The 16,668-nt window shown below is 61.9% G+C and overlaps 2 protein-coding genes across 6 annotated transcripts in view; both read right to left on the bottom strand.

Annotated features, from left to right (window-relative positions):
* ESPNL (espin like) overlaps positions 1-9,174 on the bottom strand; it is a 29,801-nt gene extending 20,627 nt beyond the window's left edge. The window contains exons 1-4 of the mRNA XM_053203856.1: positions 7,925-9,174; positions 6,497-6,687; positions 4,738-4,924; positions 2,292-2,474 (exon numbers count right to left, since the gene is read on the bottom strand). Coding sequence (XP_053059831.1) covers positions 2,292-2,474; positions 4,738-4,924; positions 6,497-6,687; positions 7,925-8,218 — 855 coding nt within the window. The 5' untranslated portion in view covers positions 8,219-9,174. The remainder of the gene's footprint in view (positions 1-2,291; positions 2,475-4,737; positions 4,925-6,496; positions 6,688-7,924) is intronic.
* A 125-nt stretch (positions 9,175-9,299) lies between these two features.
* SCLY (selenocysteine lyase) overlaps positions 9,300-16,668 on the bottom strand; it is a 32,568-nt gene continuing 25,199 nt past the window's right edge. For 4 of the 5 annotated variants that reach the window (XM_027046395.2, XM_027046415.2, XM_053216021.1 and 1 more), the window contains 4 exons: positions 14,217-14,345; positions 13,588-13,690; positions 12,056-12,131; positions 9,300-10,436 (listed from right to left, as the gene is read on the bottom strand). In XM_027046395.2, the coding sequence (XP_026902196.1) occupies positions 10,265-10,436; positions 12,056-12,131; positions 13,588-13,690; positions 14,217-14,345 (480 nt within the window). In that variant the 3' untranslated portion in view covers positions 9,300-10,264. The remainder of the gene's footprint in view (positions 10,437-12,055; positions 12,132-13,587; positions 13,691-14,216; positions 14,346-16,668) is intronic. The other variant, XM_027046401.2, reaches the window with a different exon arrangement.

The following is a 16,668-nucleotide window of genomic DNA, read 5'->3' as shown; positions in this document are numbered from 1 at the left end:
ACAAACAAACAAACAAAGGGAGTCCTCATCTCTTGGAGACGTTTGCTAAAGAATTTTTCTTTTTCTTTCTTTCTTTCTTTCTTTCTTTCTTTCTTTCTTTCTTTCTTTCTTTCTTTCCCTTTCCTTCCTTTTTCTTTCTTTCTTTCTTTCTTTCTTTCTTTCTTTCTTTCTTTCTTTCTTTCTTTTTCTTTCTTTCTTTCCCTTTCCTTTCCTTCCTTTTTCTTTCTTTCCTTCCTTCTTTCCCTTTCTTTCTTTCTTTCTTTCTTTCTTTCTTTCTTTCTTTCTTTCTGTCTTTCTCTTTCCTTTTCTTTATTATTTCTGAATAAAACAATGTGCTATCTCTGGTTTGTTCTTAAATAACCCAGTGGCAGGGGGAGGGGCTGAGGAAGGAACAGCGCCCAGACGGGTAAGTTTGGTTTTTTTTTTTTAATTTTTTTCTAACGTTTATTTATTTTTGAGACAGAGACAGAGCATGAACGGGGGAGGGTCAGAGAGAGAGGGAGACTCAGAATCTGAAGCAGGCTCCAGGCTCTGAGCTGTCACCACAGAGCCCGACACGGGGCTCGAACTCAAGGACCGCGAGATCATGACCTGAGCCGAAGTCAGACACTTAACTGACTGAGCCACCCAGGCGCCCCTAGACGGGCAAGTTCTGATCCCATGCTCTTTTGTGGGTTTAGAATTTCCAGAATGAAAAGATTGAAAGGAAATCTGTTCTCGGCTTTGCGGCCTGAGTTATTTTATGTTTGTATGAAGGAGGCTCGGACTCTTGGCTCATCTGGTCGACTTCTTGGGCTCGTGTAGAGCGTTTCATTTGAAGGAAGCCACCGCTGTGGCCGCCATTCTCAGCCGCACCGACTGGCTGGGCTCAGGGCTCCTCCGGTCCCTCTGAACTCGGGGTTCCCTCACCTCCTTGGACCCTTCTGTTGTCACGTAGCGGGACAAAAAGCAAGACCGACTCACCCTCTTCTCCCAGGCCTGCCGAGGACTGTCTGGCCCCACCTGAGGCTCGCCCTGCCCTCCGACCCGCTGTCGCCTCCCTGTCTAGGTAGGGGATGGAAACTGGGGGGCGAGCCTGGAGGGCCAAGTGGTGGCCTGGAGGAGGAGGGAGGGAGGATAGCTGGAGCAGAGCGAGGGGAGGAGCGGAGAGTCAGAGGAAGACAATTTCCAACGAGCGGCTGTGCGCTGGGATGGGGGCTCCTTCGCCTTCTTTGAAAGGAACGAGCGTCTTCCCGTGACTCTTGCTTGTGACGGTTGCTCTTCCTTGACGCCTCTGACACCAGGCCACCTGGGCCCCGGGGACACGTGGCTTCCAGCCGGGAGCAGCCGTCTCCAAGCATAGACCCCAAATGGGATACCTAGCTGCAGCCAATAAAGCCCTCCCTCTCGACTGGCCTGCCTGGCACCTTGCAGCAGGCTGGGCCCTGGGGGGCCGTGGGAGGCGGCCCCCCCCCCCTTTGGAGACCACTATATGGGGCTGGGGGTGGGGCAGGTGTGGTTTGCTCTTAGATATTCTCTGGTCCTGCCTTTACGTGAGGTCTCTGTGCTGGTGGTGCCCGTGCAGGGGCCAGGTGCTGAGGGCTGTGTCTGTTCTCAGTGTTGGGCCTTCCTTAAATATTTATTTTTTGATTTTTAAAGTTTATTTACTTATTTTGAGAGAGAAACACAGCATGTGAGCAGGGGAGGGGCAGAGAGAGAGGGAGACATATAGAGACAATCCCAAGCAGTGGGATTCAAACTCAGGAACCTCAAGACCATGATCTGAGCCGAGATCAAGAGCCGGACGCTTAACTGGCTGGGCCATACGGGCGTCCCTGGGCCTTAAATATTTAAACATCACCCCTTCCTACTCCAGGGTGTCTGCTTCCTGGAGACTGGGCCACGTGAGTCCCCAAGATTTACTGGATAAAGCAAAAGGGCTAATCCCGCACCCCTGCTCGGCCCGGCCCCCCAGTGCTCACAGCAGAGCGCAGCAGCCGAGGGCTGGCCTGGGAGGGCCCTCGTGGAGCCCAAACCCCGGGACGACACACACTGGGGGTCTCTGTGCAAAGCAGGAGTATGCACGGAGGGGAGAGTGTGGATTTTGCCCCCAGATAAATCAGAGTCTGGATCCTGGGCAGTGACTGCCCCTCTGAGCCTCACTTCACCATCTGTAAAAGGGAAATCAGGACACCTCTCCTACAGGGATGAATAACTTAGATAGGCAGCGTCTGGGCGTGGTGAGCTTTCTGAGGGTCCTGGGCTCTACTGCGCGGCCTCCCCCCCCCCCCCCCCCACCCGCTTCGCCTTACCTCCAACTGCCCGTTCTCTGCTGCATCGTGGAGAGGGGTCCCACCCCAGGAGTCTGTCATGACGGGGGCACCCATCAGCAGGAGCCGGTCTAGAATGGGTGTGTGGCCGCCTCGAGCTGCAAAGTGGAGGGCCGTGGCCCCCTCGTTATCCCGTGCCGCCAGGCCAATGTCGGTGAACGTGACCTGGGGGAGGTGAGGGACAGAGACCAGCTGAGCAGGTGACCACTCCCAGGCAGGGTGGTGTAGTCGGGAGGGAGCCCAGCACAGAAGAGGGAGGCCACCTTCCCCCGGAAGCCCTGGGGACAGCCATGTGACCCAGGCTGCTAGGGAAACGCGAGGGGCTCTTCTAGGCAAATTCTGCCTTCCTGGTGGAAGGGGCGGGGGGTGTGGTGTCTTTTTCTTTTCTCCCTCTTCCTGCCTTGCACGTGCCCGGCTTTCACCATAAAGGAAAGGCCAGAAGAGTAGGGATGCAGCCTGATGGGGCTGGGGGCTGATCCGAAGTCAGTGGCCTTTGCTGCTTCTATGTGGGAGGGACAGCAAGAAGGACATCTAGCCCAGCTGTGGCCTGCAGCCAAGAGCACTGCAGGAAGCCGACAGTGATCTGGGAACAGAGCCCACCCATCGGCCCCAAGGGAGGGGCTGCCCAGCCCTGGAGACAGTGAACCGGGTTAGAGGCTGCAGGCAGACGGGCCAGGAGGCCATCTGGAAAGACCTTTCTGGGCCTCAGGGCCCGTGGCCCCGGCTGCTCCTTCCCTGGGATGAGCCCCTGGTGCTCCCTGGGGCTCAGTGGACACTCTTCCCTCCTGCCCACCCTCCCCACCCCCGCTGCTGCCTCCAGCTGCTGCTTCTGCCCCAGCAAAGCCCCATGGCTCAGCTCCGTGAGCTCAGCGCCTGCTTGTGCGCGGCTCTATGGCCAGAGATGCCAGGACTCGGGTCAGGAATCCAGGTGCGGGGACAGGCACATTGGTGGCATCAGAACCGCAGGAGAGGGCATGTGAGGACAAGTCCACAGGGAGGCTAGGGCCGGGCTGCAGGGCTCTCTCCTGGGAGTGGAGCTGGCTGGAGCAGGAGTAGCTGTGGGAAGGCAGCCCCGCAGGGACACGGCCCGGGGACACGCCTGGGGATACGGCCTGCAGATGCGCCCCTGCTAGGTGCCTCGGGGGCCCAAGAGCCAGCCTAGGAGGCAGAGCGGCAAAGGGAGGCCGGAGGCAAATGCTGGCAGCCTCATAGGCCAAAGCGGGTGGCTGGACTTCATCCCGAGGCCGGGGGAAATCATTTCTTCCTCGTTCATTCATCTGCTAGATAAACATCTCCAGAGCCCTTACTATGGCCAGGAATGTGGTCCCTGCCTCCCAAAGGCAAATTTACAGTGTATCAGGTGTTGGTGCCATGGAGGAAAGACAGCAGGACAGCAGGACAGAGGGCTGCGTGGGTGGCGCCACGAACATGGGGGGACCAGGCAGACATGTGGAAGCTGCTCGGGGAGTGAGGCCAGCCTACTGGGGGAAGAGCCGGGAGCCGCGGCCCTGTGGGGAGCAAGGGCAGTTCTGAGCCAGGAAGGGCTCTGTCCTCTCCACCAGCCGCCAGCGCGACCTTCAGACCGGTCACGCCTGGCTCAGAGTCCCTCCGGGGCTCCCAGGTCCCTCAGGAAGGAGCCCCGGTCCTCTCGCTTTCCCCGCTCACTCTGCCCCACAAATCAGGCTCCCCCCAGCTTGGACTGAATGCCAGGCCCACCTCCTCCTCGCTCTGGGCGCCACCCCTTGCCCAGCCACCCCCGTTTTGGGCCTACCTCCTGCCCCTCCTCAGGGAGACCCCCCCCCGCCCCCAACACTCTGAGACTCCACTGGGCCTGTGCAATGAACCCTCGAGGATCCCAGAGACCTCTCCTGGTCTGGTTTCCTGAGGCGGGGGCACATCCTGGAAAAAGGCACCCCTGCCCCAACCTGGGCCACTCTGTTCTGGGGCTCCCGGCTTCCTTCTGGAAGCAGGCCTGAATCGCCCTTCCATGGGTCCAGAAGGGAAGAGACAGGGACTGGCCCAGGACAGTTGGGCCCAGCACACCCCAACAAGTGGCCTAACGGCAGGGCCAGGAACTGCCACCTCCTGGTGCTGGCTTCAGAGCACCTGGGTGTCCCCAACCCCGAGAGCCCCCAGGACTCCTGGGGAAGGGGCCACAGTCCTGCAGGGGACTGCCAGTCAGAGCTGGGGGCTCCAGGCGGCACTCCCTGAGTGCACACATGGGGGCCCAGAGCGATGGCCGGGCACATCTGACCCCCCAACAACCCTGTGTGTCCCCAGCTTTCCTGTGGGCAGACTGAGACCCAGAGAAGTGGAGCCCCCGGCCTGGCCAGGCCCTGCTTGCTTGGGGGTGACTCTGCGGCCAGGGAAGGAACGGGTGCCAGCCTTCGGGGACCCCCTCCCGACCACACCCCCGGCACCCCCTTACCAGCCAGACGACAAGCGAGTAGTGGCCACGGGCAGCAGCAGCGTGCAGCACGCTCATGCCGTCGAGGGCACGCAGGTGCACGTCGGCTCCGCAGTCCTTCACCAGGAACTGGGCCAGGTGCAGGTGGCCCTCCTGGCAGGCCAGGTAGAGCGGGGAGGCACCACTGCGTGTCCGCTGGTTCACGCCACTACGGGGGAAGGTGAGGTGAGAGGGTGTTTGGCGGGGCCTGCAGGAGGCAGGGGGCTGCCCCCAGCCAAAGGCCCAGATCAAGGGGAGGGGAGGCCCAGCACTTGACCAGCCTGTTTGCGCCCAGCCCCACCTTACTGGCCACCTGTAGGGTTGTACAGGCTGTGCACTGCTCAAGGACACCATGGCGCCCCTCCCCCCACCACTGGAATCCTGGAATCCAGCTGTGCGCACTCCCCATCAAGCTGTTAAGCTGTTCACGGTGCTGGGGATTGCTGGGAGGGGGGCACGTCTTAGGGGTGAATAGCCTAGTGGGGCCCGCAGCAGGCAGGTCATTGAACCTCCAGAGCCCAGGCCCTGCTCTGCAAGGCGTCCAGGGCCTGGCATCCAAATCCTGGGCCCTGGCATGGATTCTCCAATCCCACTCTGCCTCTGTGTGGCTGCAGGGCCCGATGAGTTCTTGGTCCCTAGTGAAATGCTACAGGGAGGGGCAGTCCCTTACCCAAGGCCACCCCATCCCCTGGTGACACAGACTTCACCTCTGGCTCCCGTGGCCAGTGCCAGGTGGGAATGTGGACCCTCGGGCGTGAGACATCACGTGCACACTTGTGTGTTTTGATGTGAAATCTCCAGGTTTTCAATGGTAGAAACTACTTTAAGAACGGTGAATCTAAGAGACACTGTGTGGCTGGCCAGGCCCCAGGTGCCCAGAGAGTGTCCGTAGAAGCAAGTCTCCAAGACCTTCCCCGAGGGGTTGGGATCAGAAGGCACAGATCAGCGTTCCACCGCTGAGCTGTGTCAGGCCTTGCAGTGGGACACGCGTGGGTCAGCCGAAGAGCCAGCCATCCCAACAAGAGGCCCCCGAGGAGACGGGCACGGCTGGAGGTAGGTGGCTTCTGGGGAGACAGGCTAGGTCAGGTGTGGGGTGGACATTAAGTCCCACACCCAGCCAGGACAGCAGCCCTGGAAACAGGCGGTGGGAAGGCCGTGTGCATGGGACCCCTAGATGGCCCGTCACCGTGCCCACGGCATCCTTTATGTGGGGCAAGGACTGGAGAGCACTCACAATGAGGATGGGGACTGTGCTGCCCCCTGCCACACCCAGCTCACCCACCCACCAACTCCGGGCAGCGGGCACAGGGCCACCAAGATGAGACGGGCCGTCCTGGAGGGGTTCCCAGGGTGAGAATGGGGCAATGCGGCAGGATAACCCTGACAGGGACCTCAGTACCCTCCTGAGCGCACTGTTGGGCCTCTGCTCCCTTCAGGTGAGCTGAGGGTCCCCACCTTCCCAGCTGGGGGAACCTAGGACCTGGGGTGGCCCCGAGGCAGAGCCGGGAGCCGCCTGAGCATCACAGGGAGCTTCCTGGCTGTCCCCACTGCCCCTCCACACAGCAAGAACGCGCCCCAGTCTGCCTGCCCCACCTGTCCTGGTACCTGCACTGCCCTCCGCCTGCAGGATCAACGTTCTTCCCTGCCGCCTGTCCCCCGAGCCTCCTCCGCCCCCACGGCACAGCCTCCTCAGAGGCCAGCACTCCCCAGTGGCCGCACTGGCGGCGCCCTGGGTCCTCACCTGCCGTGGGCGGCCGCCAGGAGCTTCAGGCAGGTCAGGTCCCCACTGACGGCCGCGTGGTGCAGCGGCAAGGCCCCCTCCAGAGTCTCCAGCGTGGCCGCGTGGCCCTCTCGGAGCAGCCACTGCACCAGCACGGGGTGTGCGAAGCGGGCGGCCAGGTGCAGCGGGGACACCCCCGAGTCGTCTTGGTCCTGCGGGGGCACAGAGGGGCCGTGAGCCGTGGCAGGTCCGGACCCACCCCTGCCGGGCGGCACCCTCCAGCGCCAGAGCCGGCCACTCAGCCCACACTGCCCGCCCGCCCGCCCGCCCGCCCGCAGCTCCCGCTCTCCCCCGCTGCTGGCTGGGCCAGCTGACCTGCTCGAGGGAGGAGGCAGGGTGTGGGCTCACGTCCAGGTCTCCCAGGTCCAAACCCGTGACCCCGCTGCACCCCGGCCTCTCTGTACTCGGCTCGCAGCCAGAAGGGCTTCTGCTGGCCCAACTGTGTCCATGTCAGGCTCTGCGGCCTGCTGGTCTGTCCCCTACCCCTGCCAGGCCCCCACCTGCCCCCCGGGGCCTCATGGCCAGAAGCATTCCCACCACAGGTGCCAGCACACCCGGTGTGCTGTGCCCCCTGGCACAGAAGTGGGGACCGCCCCTGCCCTGCTGCCCCTCGGGCCGTGGGGAGAGCTGATGGGGACGGCGGTACGGAGGCCGCCGCACACTCAGCTGGGACCAGTGAGACTTCCCTGCCCCAGGACCCAGCGTGACCCCCGGTAGGGTGTCCTCGTGCCCTCTCAGGGCTTGTTCACTGTCCTCCCCGTCCTCCGGCTGCACAAAGGGACACCGGGCGGGCAGGAAAAGGGAGAGGAGGCCTGGAGACCCTTCTTCTTACCATGAGGGCTCTCAGCCCACCGCCCCCCACCGCAGGGCTTCTGCTGTCACCCACCAAGGTCCCCAGTTGTACAAGCGGGTGCCCACAGCTCCTGAGCCCGTGTGCCCACCGCACTTCTCTACACACACCTTTCTAGACCCTGTGGGAAACAGGCCCCACGACCAGTCCTGAGGACACTGGCGAGCCCTCCACTGGCAAGGCCAGGCGCTCGGGTATGGAGGCCGGGTGCCCCTGTGTGGAGGCCAGGCTCGCTCATGTGGAGGCCACGTGCCCCAGGGTGGAGGCGGGCATGGGGAGAGAGTGCAGCCACTCCGTGCTGCTGGCCCCAGGGAACACGAGGTGGCTTAGGAGGTGGCCTTGGCTCACAAGGGCTTTGTGCTGGTTTGGGATGAGGCGGCCGTGGGGCAGGGACCGTGGGGATGGCACGGCGAGTCCCCGAAACAACCCAGGGCCGCGGTGCCCACGGGAGCCCAAAGCTCCAGACTCCCTGGCCCACGGCTCCCGCCTCCCCTGATCCACGCGGACACTGGCCCCAGCCCAGCCGCTGTCCCGCTCACCTGCAGGCCGCAGCCTCCGTCGCGCACCAGCCAGCGCAGCTCGGCCAGGCTGCCCGTGGCCGCAGCATCGTGCACCGGCGTGGCCCCGTTGTGGGCCCGCTGGCTGCCGGGCAGCTCGGCCTGCCGCACCAGGAACTTGACGCAGGCCAGGCGGCCGGCCCGGGCGGCGTGGTGCACCAAGCCGGCCCCCAGGGCGTCCACGATGCCCGGGCCCAGGGCACCGGCCTCCAGCAGCCGCTTCAGGGTGGCCAGGTCCCCGTCCTTGGCGGCCGCGAGCGCCCGCTGCCCCTCCATCCTCCGGCCCGGCCACCCGGTGGCTCTCGGCGGCTCGCGCACAGGCCGCGGCTTCCTGTTTCAGGCGTGGACGCAGCTCCCAGCTCCGGTTACCGATAAGCGGCACACAGGGCAGATGGGAGGCGGCAGGGGGGTGCGGGGAGGGGGGGCAGGCTGTGGGGACTACCCAAGCCACTCCCACGGTGCCCAGAGCTGCGGTGGGCGGAGGGCCCGGGGCCCAGGGGAAGGGTCCACACCGGGTCCGGGGGCTACCGTCCCACGGCTGGACGATGCCCGTTTGTCCCTTGGAACCAGCGCTAAGGAGCTGCGCACCGTCCCTCGTCCCGAGATGGACTTCCTGCGTCTGGTGTGTGTTCACAGTTACACGTGTCCCTCCAAGAAGGGGGGAGGCTCCCCAGCATCTGCTTCCTCGGGTCCGGGCAGCAGCCTGAGGCTGTGCTGGCCCAGGGGCGTGGGGGAGAGGCCGCCCGAGAGACTCCGCTCTTCACAGTGGGGCCCTCTCCGGGCCACTTACCAGCACGCGAGCTGGAGTCTGCACGTTCTGGCCACGTCTTCACCCAGGGAGCCGAGGGCGTTCAGCTGGCCTTAGACCTCGGAGGCTCCAGGAACCTCTGCGGTACAGCAGCTTTGCAGAGCCAGCAAGGGGCACAGGGCTCTGACACTGCACAGGAAGGCCTCCCAGGTGAGCAAGGGTCTCGGGGCCCCCGGCTCAGCCCAGTCCCCAGCCGCAGCGACCGAGTCTCTGGGGCTGCAGCTGGGGGTCCGCAGGGCAGTCTGAGCTGCCACGCGTCTTTCCCAGACTGCTCTCTTCACTGGGGCTGGACACCCTTCGTTTCTCGCTGGGCAAGTTGGGGTCACCGAGGCCTCTGCCCAGAGGCAGCAGGACGCTCAACTTTAGTGACCTGTTCCTAAGGGCCCCCAGACACACAACCTCAGGCTGAATTTCTTAAGCTGAAGCCTAATCATATGGTGAGAAATTGGGGTCACTGCCCAACCCTCCAACTCCGCCTCCACGGCCGGCTCAGACACGCTATGAACCCCAGAGAAAACACCTGCTAGAGAAACCACAAAACGCCTCACACAAGCACTGAAATATTTTATTAGTTCACCTAATTTCTGACAACTGTGGCCTCAATGTCATCACGTAGCTCTTTACACCTTAAAGCCACACGTGACAAGTGTTTATTCAATTAAAAAATCACTCTTGTGTTAAGTGTCTCCAGGAGCCTGAGCGCTGAGGCGTACCAGGACGCCACAGAGCACTTGTGACAATCAAAGAATCCTTCCGTGGATGAGATTACGACGTGGGCAGAGCCAGGGCCAGACTGACTCTCACTACTCAGGAATGACCCCAAGCCCAGTCGTGCCCATGTCCGAGCTGAAACCCTGAGTAATTGACCAAAAGGAAAAGACTGCGGGGCCTGAGGGCTGTGTGCAGGGAGGTGTGGGGGGGAGGTGCAGGGAGGGGCGCAGTGGCCGGAGGGCTGAGGGACAGGCGGGATGGGGAAGCAGGAGGACGCGGAGCAGGGAGTGGGGCCTGACCTTCGGGGGGCCCCCACCTGTCGAGCAAGGGCTTGCAGAGGGCCCTGGGCACGAGGGGAGGGCACACAGACGACTGCTGTGCAAACACGTAGGGGAGGCCGTGAGTGCAGCAAAAATCAGGTTTCCTATTCTCATGATACGACCGACAATCGCTTGTAGACACTAGGATCTGTCTTCTGGATAAAAACGGCTCATCCCACTTCCCACGGGGGAGCACGTGGCCGAAACGTCTCCACCTCAATCGAGGCCACTGGGCAGCAGTGACGGTGACAGTCCCGCACAGGCATCTGTGTCCTGGGCCTCTGAGCACCTGTGGCGTCTGCCTGACCCGAGGACAGGGGAGGAGGCCTGAGGCCTCACGCGCACGCATGCAGGTGCACACACACGCGCACACGCACACACACGCACGCACAGTCCAGTTGCTGTGTCAGACTCTCCGGGACAAAGTGAAGACTTGCACGGATTAAGATGGGAGCCGTCTGCATTGTGCCCACAAAGGGCTTCCTATGAGGCGCCCCTGGCGCCAGGCGGGCCCTCCAGCCGGGCCACGGCCTGCTTCAGGTCCTGCACGACGAGGTCCACCTCGGCCCTGGTGGTGCTGCGGCCCACGCTGAGCCGGAGCGCGTTCCTGGCCACGTCGAAGGGGATGCCGCAGCTCAGCAGCACTGGGGATGGCCTGGGGGTGGGGGTGGGGGTGGGGAGAGCTGGCGTCAGCCGCTGGAGGAGAGGCTCTCCTGTGCTCCTGGGGGCTCGGGGAGGGACCCTGCCTTCTGCTCCCGGCCGGCTCCCCGACTTGGGGCTGCATAGACCTGCTCCCCTCTCTGCCAAGCACCTCCAGGCCCACCGCTGGTGCTCGGGCTCCACACGGCCCATCGGCCCCAGGGTAGGCGGGCACCAAGACAGCCCAAGCACCTGGGACACAGGGCTTCTCATCCTCGAGGAGAGGGACAGGTCTCTGGGGAGACACGCGGCCGCACCGAGAGGCGAGAGCCGAGAGGCGGGGGTTGTGTTTTTCACAGCCCCCAGCGCCAGGCCCTGGCACACGGGGCCCCACCAGCGTTTTCAGAGTTTAGACACCACTTGAGGGCAGCTCCGGAGCCCTTCGCTCCGGAGGGTTCACTGTTCGGGGCCCATGGGCCTCCCACACGCACAGTCCCGGGAGTCCCTGTCACATACAGTGCCCTGAAAACCGTCCAGATGAACACCCCTCGTGCACAGGGCTATGTGGAAGGGGTGACTTCCATCGCCCCTGGTCACCAAGGGTCCATGCAGGTGAGAGGTGACACAGCTCACGGCTCTTGGCTCCTGGCCCTCCCCTGGCTGGGTGGCGTCACTTCCTGTTCCCGAAGGGCACGGCCAGGGGGCAGTGAGCAGCTGCCTCCACCCCTCCCCCTCCTACCCTCGCAGGGGCCACCCTGGACACATGTCCCTTACCTGCTGTGCTGTCGGCCCCTCCTCATCCTCCTCACTCCCCTCCCCCTCATCTTGGGGCTATCTCAGTTTCCTCATCTGGGGAATGGGCCGCTCAGATCCTTTCTTGAGGGCTGTGGGGAGCACCCTGAGCCACGACTATGGGAGCACTTGGTAAGGGGCAGCCCCCTGCGCCCCCCTTCTGCACTCCACACCGGCCGGCCTCACTGCTCCTGACATTCACTCTGGCTGCCACATGCCGGCCCCTGGCCCCACCTGCCCTCATGCAGTGCCCCCTGCAGGGCTCTGAGGCCCCCAGGAGGCCCTGTCATCCCCACGCAGCCCTCAGGAGAGCTCTGGCCTGCCGCGCTCAAGCTCACGTGCGTAGCCACAGACTCTGTGACACCCCGCTGCTGACCACGGCTCTGCTCTGTCTCTCCAGCACTGCGCCCGCCTCTGCGGCCCAACCCCCCACCCCCACTCACGGCAAGTGGGAAGCCGAACCCCTGCTCCTCCTCCACCGGGGTCCAGCCACTGCCGCCGATGCCCGGGCCCCACAGTTGTCCCCTTCTGCCTCAGCCATGCCTGCCTGGGCCTGCTGTCCTGTAATCCCCCTGCACCAGACAGGTGTCCACAGGCCTGTCTCAACCCTTCAGAAGACCCCCACTTTCTGAGGACGAAGGGAGCTCCTGCGGCCTGCCCTGCCCCTTCCCTCCCTCGCGACCTCCCTTAGGCTGCAGTTTCCCCTCCTCCCCTCGGCCCTGCGGCGTCTGGCCACTTTTTGTGTCCCCGTTGGCTGCGCAGCTCTAGAAACCCCAGGCCCAGTGGCCTGTCCTGGCTGCTGGATGCACCCTGGACACCGCGGCCCAGCACCGGAGCACTTACCGATCTACCTGGTCCGAGTGGCAGGCGGCCCCCACACTGGCCTGCAGCGTCCTGCACTGTGCCAACAGCACACGGCCTGCGGAGACATGGCACGCGGCTCTGAGGCGGATGGTGCAGGCGGGCCCCACCTGTCCACCTCTTCTCGGCCCTCCTGCCACGTTTTGAGGCCACCCCCCTCAGGCCACCTGGGGGGGCGGGGTGGTTCCAGGGCACAGGACCCTCTCATCCTAGGTGACCGGGCAGCAAAACCCAGAGAAAATGGCTCCTCTCGCACACGATGCTGCCTCATAAAACTGCCCTCGAAACGTTACTTCCGATCAAGTGCCCAGGAAGGATGCTCAGAATTCTCAGCAGCTGCCTTCCTTAATAGTAACACTTCCCGGTAGTAACACTTCAACGTAACATCTGTGTTTTCTGGAGGTGGAGCCACCCAGGGGGGTGGCTTTATTAAGGAAGGCACCTCCTTTTCTTTTGTAAGCACAGAGATTAAAATAATAAATCTACTGACTTAATTAAAAAAACAATCTCGGGCGCCTGGGGGGCTCAGTCGGTTGAGTGTCTGACTTCAGCTCAGGTCATGATCTTGCAATCTCTGAGTTTGAGCCCCGCATCAGGCTCTGCACTGACAGCTCAGAGCCTGGAGCCTGCTTCGGATTCTGTGTCTCCCCCTCTCTCTGCCCCTCCCCTGCTCATGCTCTGTCTCTCTCCGTCTCAAAAATAAACAACAACAAAAAAATCTGTCTCATTTAAATTAACATAGGTCATCACTGAATACAGTACATCTGCCCCCCAAAAATGGGGAAGGTGATAGGAACTTTCTTTCCCACAGCAAGGCGAGCCGGAGAGGCAGCCAACAGCCTAAGCTCCTTCGAAGCGAGAAAGCATCCAGCCCAGGTTCCCATCCGCTGGCTGTGCCCCCCGCCCCCCTACATAGTGCAGCCACCCCCCTACATGGTGCAGAAGGGCTGCACTCCTCCCTGCCCAGGGGGCAACCACCTCCTCCCTACACAGTCAGGACTGCTCTGCAGAGAGGCTCCCCTGTGCTGGGAAACAAGGCAGGTCAGCGCCCTGGAACTGGCCTCAGGGCACTGGGGGAGCCAGGCCTGATTTTCATCCCTGGGTTTCCAGCAGGAGAGACCTGTCATCGCAGGAACGAACGGACCCCACAGACGTGCATTTCGTCCGGACTCTGGGCCAAATTTTAAAGCTGACCCCTCTCCTCTCCCTTATCCTCCTAAGATATTGTGTCAAACCTGCTGACAGAACTGGACAAGCGGATCTAAAGCCTAGTCCCTGTCACCTCATTCCCCATCAGCTTGGGGCAGGCGCTTCGCCCGGGGTGCCACCTGCCCAGAGCAGTGAGCCCAGGCAGGGAGAGCAGGAAGCAGTGCACAGGGGCCCAGCCTCCTGGGGACAGCAAGGCTGCGCTGCTCCCGGTGCCCCGCACTGGCCGGGGCACCAAGTGCTCGGCGCAGCCCCGTCTGCTCCCACCGCCCCCACCACCCCACGCGGGACCTACAGACCCTGCTCACCTTGGAGCTGGGGTCCCCGGATGGAAAAGTTGCAGGTGTTGGGAAGTCGCTCAGTCCCTGGAAAGCGGCTGTTCAGATGGATTCTCTGCTTGTCAAATTCAGCCTGAAAAATCAACGGGGTGTTCAACGGCGGTTTCAAAGCCCCTCCCCCACCCCCATCAACGGTTTGACCTTGAGCCTTTTCTGGAAGACAAAATCCCAACCTCGTCACATAAAATAAGGATGTCATCAATAAGCAGCGACCCATAATAGTTACGGAAACTGGTAAGCAAAGTTAACAAGGTCAAAAATTCTGAATACGGTGGCTTTTCCCCGTGCAACCCCCAGATACACTAGTTCTGTGGCATTTCCCACACGCGGCGGCCGAGACCGGCCCACAGGCCTAGAGCCCATGCGGGGGGGGCGGGGGGGTGGGTTCGGACTCGGGCTTCTGTCCTCCAACCTCCCCCCGATTGTCCTCAAAGCCCCCTGACCCAGTCAACCCCTGCCCTGTCTGCTGCCTGGGTGGCACCGACCTCCACCCTCACGCTCAACCGGGGAAAGATGGGGCTGACCGCATGCCCCGCCCCCGCGGATCCCGGGCTCACAGCCCCGCCCCCCACCCCGTCCCCGCGGATCCCGGGGTTCACCAGCAGCCTCTCCTCCAGGTAGTCGCGAACGTCTCTCATGTGGGCCTCGTAAGCCTCCCAGTTCTTGGTCACCAGCTCCGCAGCCTGGGGACACAGGAACAGCAGAGGGAAAAAGTATGCTCCGTTGTCCTAGAACAAAGGAGAATAAAGCAGCCTTCAAGAGTGGAGGTGAGATTTACTGATAACAGAGAAGTGACATTTCCTCACAGTGCTCATTTTCTGCAATATCAGGAATAGATCATGTTTACTGAGTGCGACCGTGTGCCAGGGGCCAGGATACGTGCTTCGGAAGTTATCTTCACCTGTTCAACAGGAATTTACTTTATCAGGCCCTGCCTGACACCTCCCGGCACCAGAGATCCTGCGGGTTCCAGCAGCTCCGTTCCAGAGACGAGGACAGCATCATGCAGACGGGGGCAGGGGGGTGGGGGTGGTTGTGCACAGAGTGAGGGTGTTCACGGCCACGGCAGAGGGAGAGGGAGGGGCAGGTGTGTTCCCAGCACAGAGTGACGGAGGGGGACAAGGCCGGGCGCCCAGGACAGACAGGATCAGGAGCTAAGTGCAGACTACAGATGGGGATGACCCGGTCCAGACGGGTAGGCCCTGGAGACGCACAGGCCGCAGACCTCAGTATATTGTGGAGACAGGACGCAGGACTCACTGGCTGCTCATCAGGTGCAGGGGACGAGGACCAGGCAGGACAAGGCATCTCCTAGATTTCTCCAATGAGGTGCTGGATGGCGGCAGGCACCATGGAGAGGGAGGGGAGCCAGGGAGGAGACGCGTGTGCCCGCCCAGCGGGAATGCCAAGTAAGCAGTGGGGGATGTGGGTCTCTCAGGAGAAAGGTCAGGACCTGCCCTGAGATGCCACATTCAAAGCCCTGAGCACAGGCTGGTGGTGGAGCTGCAGGACAGGGGGAGAGCCCCGAGGGCGATGTTAGTTGTGGAGAGGAGGCTGGGGGGCATCAGGAGGTTGGCCGGCAGGCCGTATGGCGGTGGGAAGGCTGGGGAGGAGGCTGCAGGGCGGCCGGAAAGGCAGTCTGGAAAGCTGGGAACATTCTAGTGGAGAGGCACAGGAGGAGGTGCACGGAGGACACAGGCAGGAGGGGCGGTTCCTCGGGAAGCGCACAGTAAGGGAGGGAAGCTGGGAGGACACCCAGACCGGCCTGGGAGTCATCTCCAGGGAGTGGGGCCCGGGCCGGGAAAGGGGGGACAGTCAGAGAATGCGGGCGAAGGTGCAGCTGCAGCAGGGAGCTGAGGTGCCAGCATATGGGATCTCCTGCTGCAAACGCCACCCTGGAAGGACAACCAGGGGGGTGCCAGGGCGGCCCGGGGGCCCAGCAAACCTGTGGGCCTGACCGTTGGTCTCTGCTGTGAAGACATGACTGTATTTCTCATATCAGCAGAGGCTTGAGGAAAGAGCTTTTCGCTTTCAATGCTAAGCACGTGCAACCCACTCTACAGAACTCAAAAAGTATACTTCCGGGATGATGAATATAATTTGAGGCTTTTTCTAACATCAGTCCATTTATTGGGCTCACGAACATGATCTCTCCCAAAGTCCTGGGGAAACAGATCATGAGATGATGGAAAAAAATAGGTCTCAGTGCCTGGGTCCCGGCACAGGGCTCCTGAGACCCCTGTAATTTCCTAAGTGATAAGAGCTGGGAGCACCTCTTGTTCTAGTATTTAGACTTCGGTTCTCGACACAGTGTTCCTAAACCCCTCGGGATTTCCCAGGAGATACGAGTATCTTTTATTCTAACGTGGAGACTCCGGGTGGGCTCTGGGAGGGCACGGGTCACTGAATCATGATTAGAGGCTTGGAATTTTCACCCCGCTACCACATTCTCCGGAGGGAGTGGGGGGGGGGGGGCGCTAAACATGGAGTGAAGGACTGATCAGAGCCTCCACAAAAATCCCAACAGCGTGGGTCTAGAGAGCTTCCGGGTTGCTGAACACATGCAGGTGCTGCTGGGATAGCACCTCCCCCACACCTTGCCCTGCACGTCTCTTCCGTCCGGATGTCTGTCTCCTTTATCACATCCTTTCACACTCAACCAATAATCTAGTGAGCAAAGTGTTTCTGTAACTTCTGTGAGCCGTTCTGGCAAACTAACTGAACCCGAGGAGGGGGTCACGGGAACCTCAGATCTATAGCTGGCTGCTGGGACTGACAACTGGCGTGTGACGTGGGGCTGGTGGGGGCAGTCTTGGGGGCCTGAGCACTTGGCCTGCGGGGTCTGACGCCATCTCCAGGTGGACAGTGTTAGAGTTGAGTTAAACTGTAGGACACCCACCTGGTGCCCCAGAATTGTCCCCTGTGGAAGCCTCCCCCCCTGCACCACATCAGGTGTCGGGGTGTTGTGCATGGGGGAGTAAAGGGGACACCCCTGGAGCAAGACTCAGGTTTTCCTACACATGAGACAAAGCACCCGCTTCACCTGTCCAA

This window comes from Acinonyx jubatus, chromosome C1 (genome assembly GCF_027475565.1).
Source record: "Acinonyx jubatus isolate Ajub_Pintada_27869175 chromosome C1, VMU_Ajub_asm_v1.0, whole genome shotgun sequence".
NCBI lineage: Eukaryota > Metazoa > Chordata > Mammalia > Carnivora > Felidae > Acinonyx > Acinonyx jubatus.
This window is presented reverse-complemented; position numbering and strand designations above follow the sequence as displayed.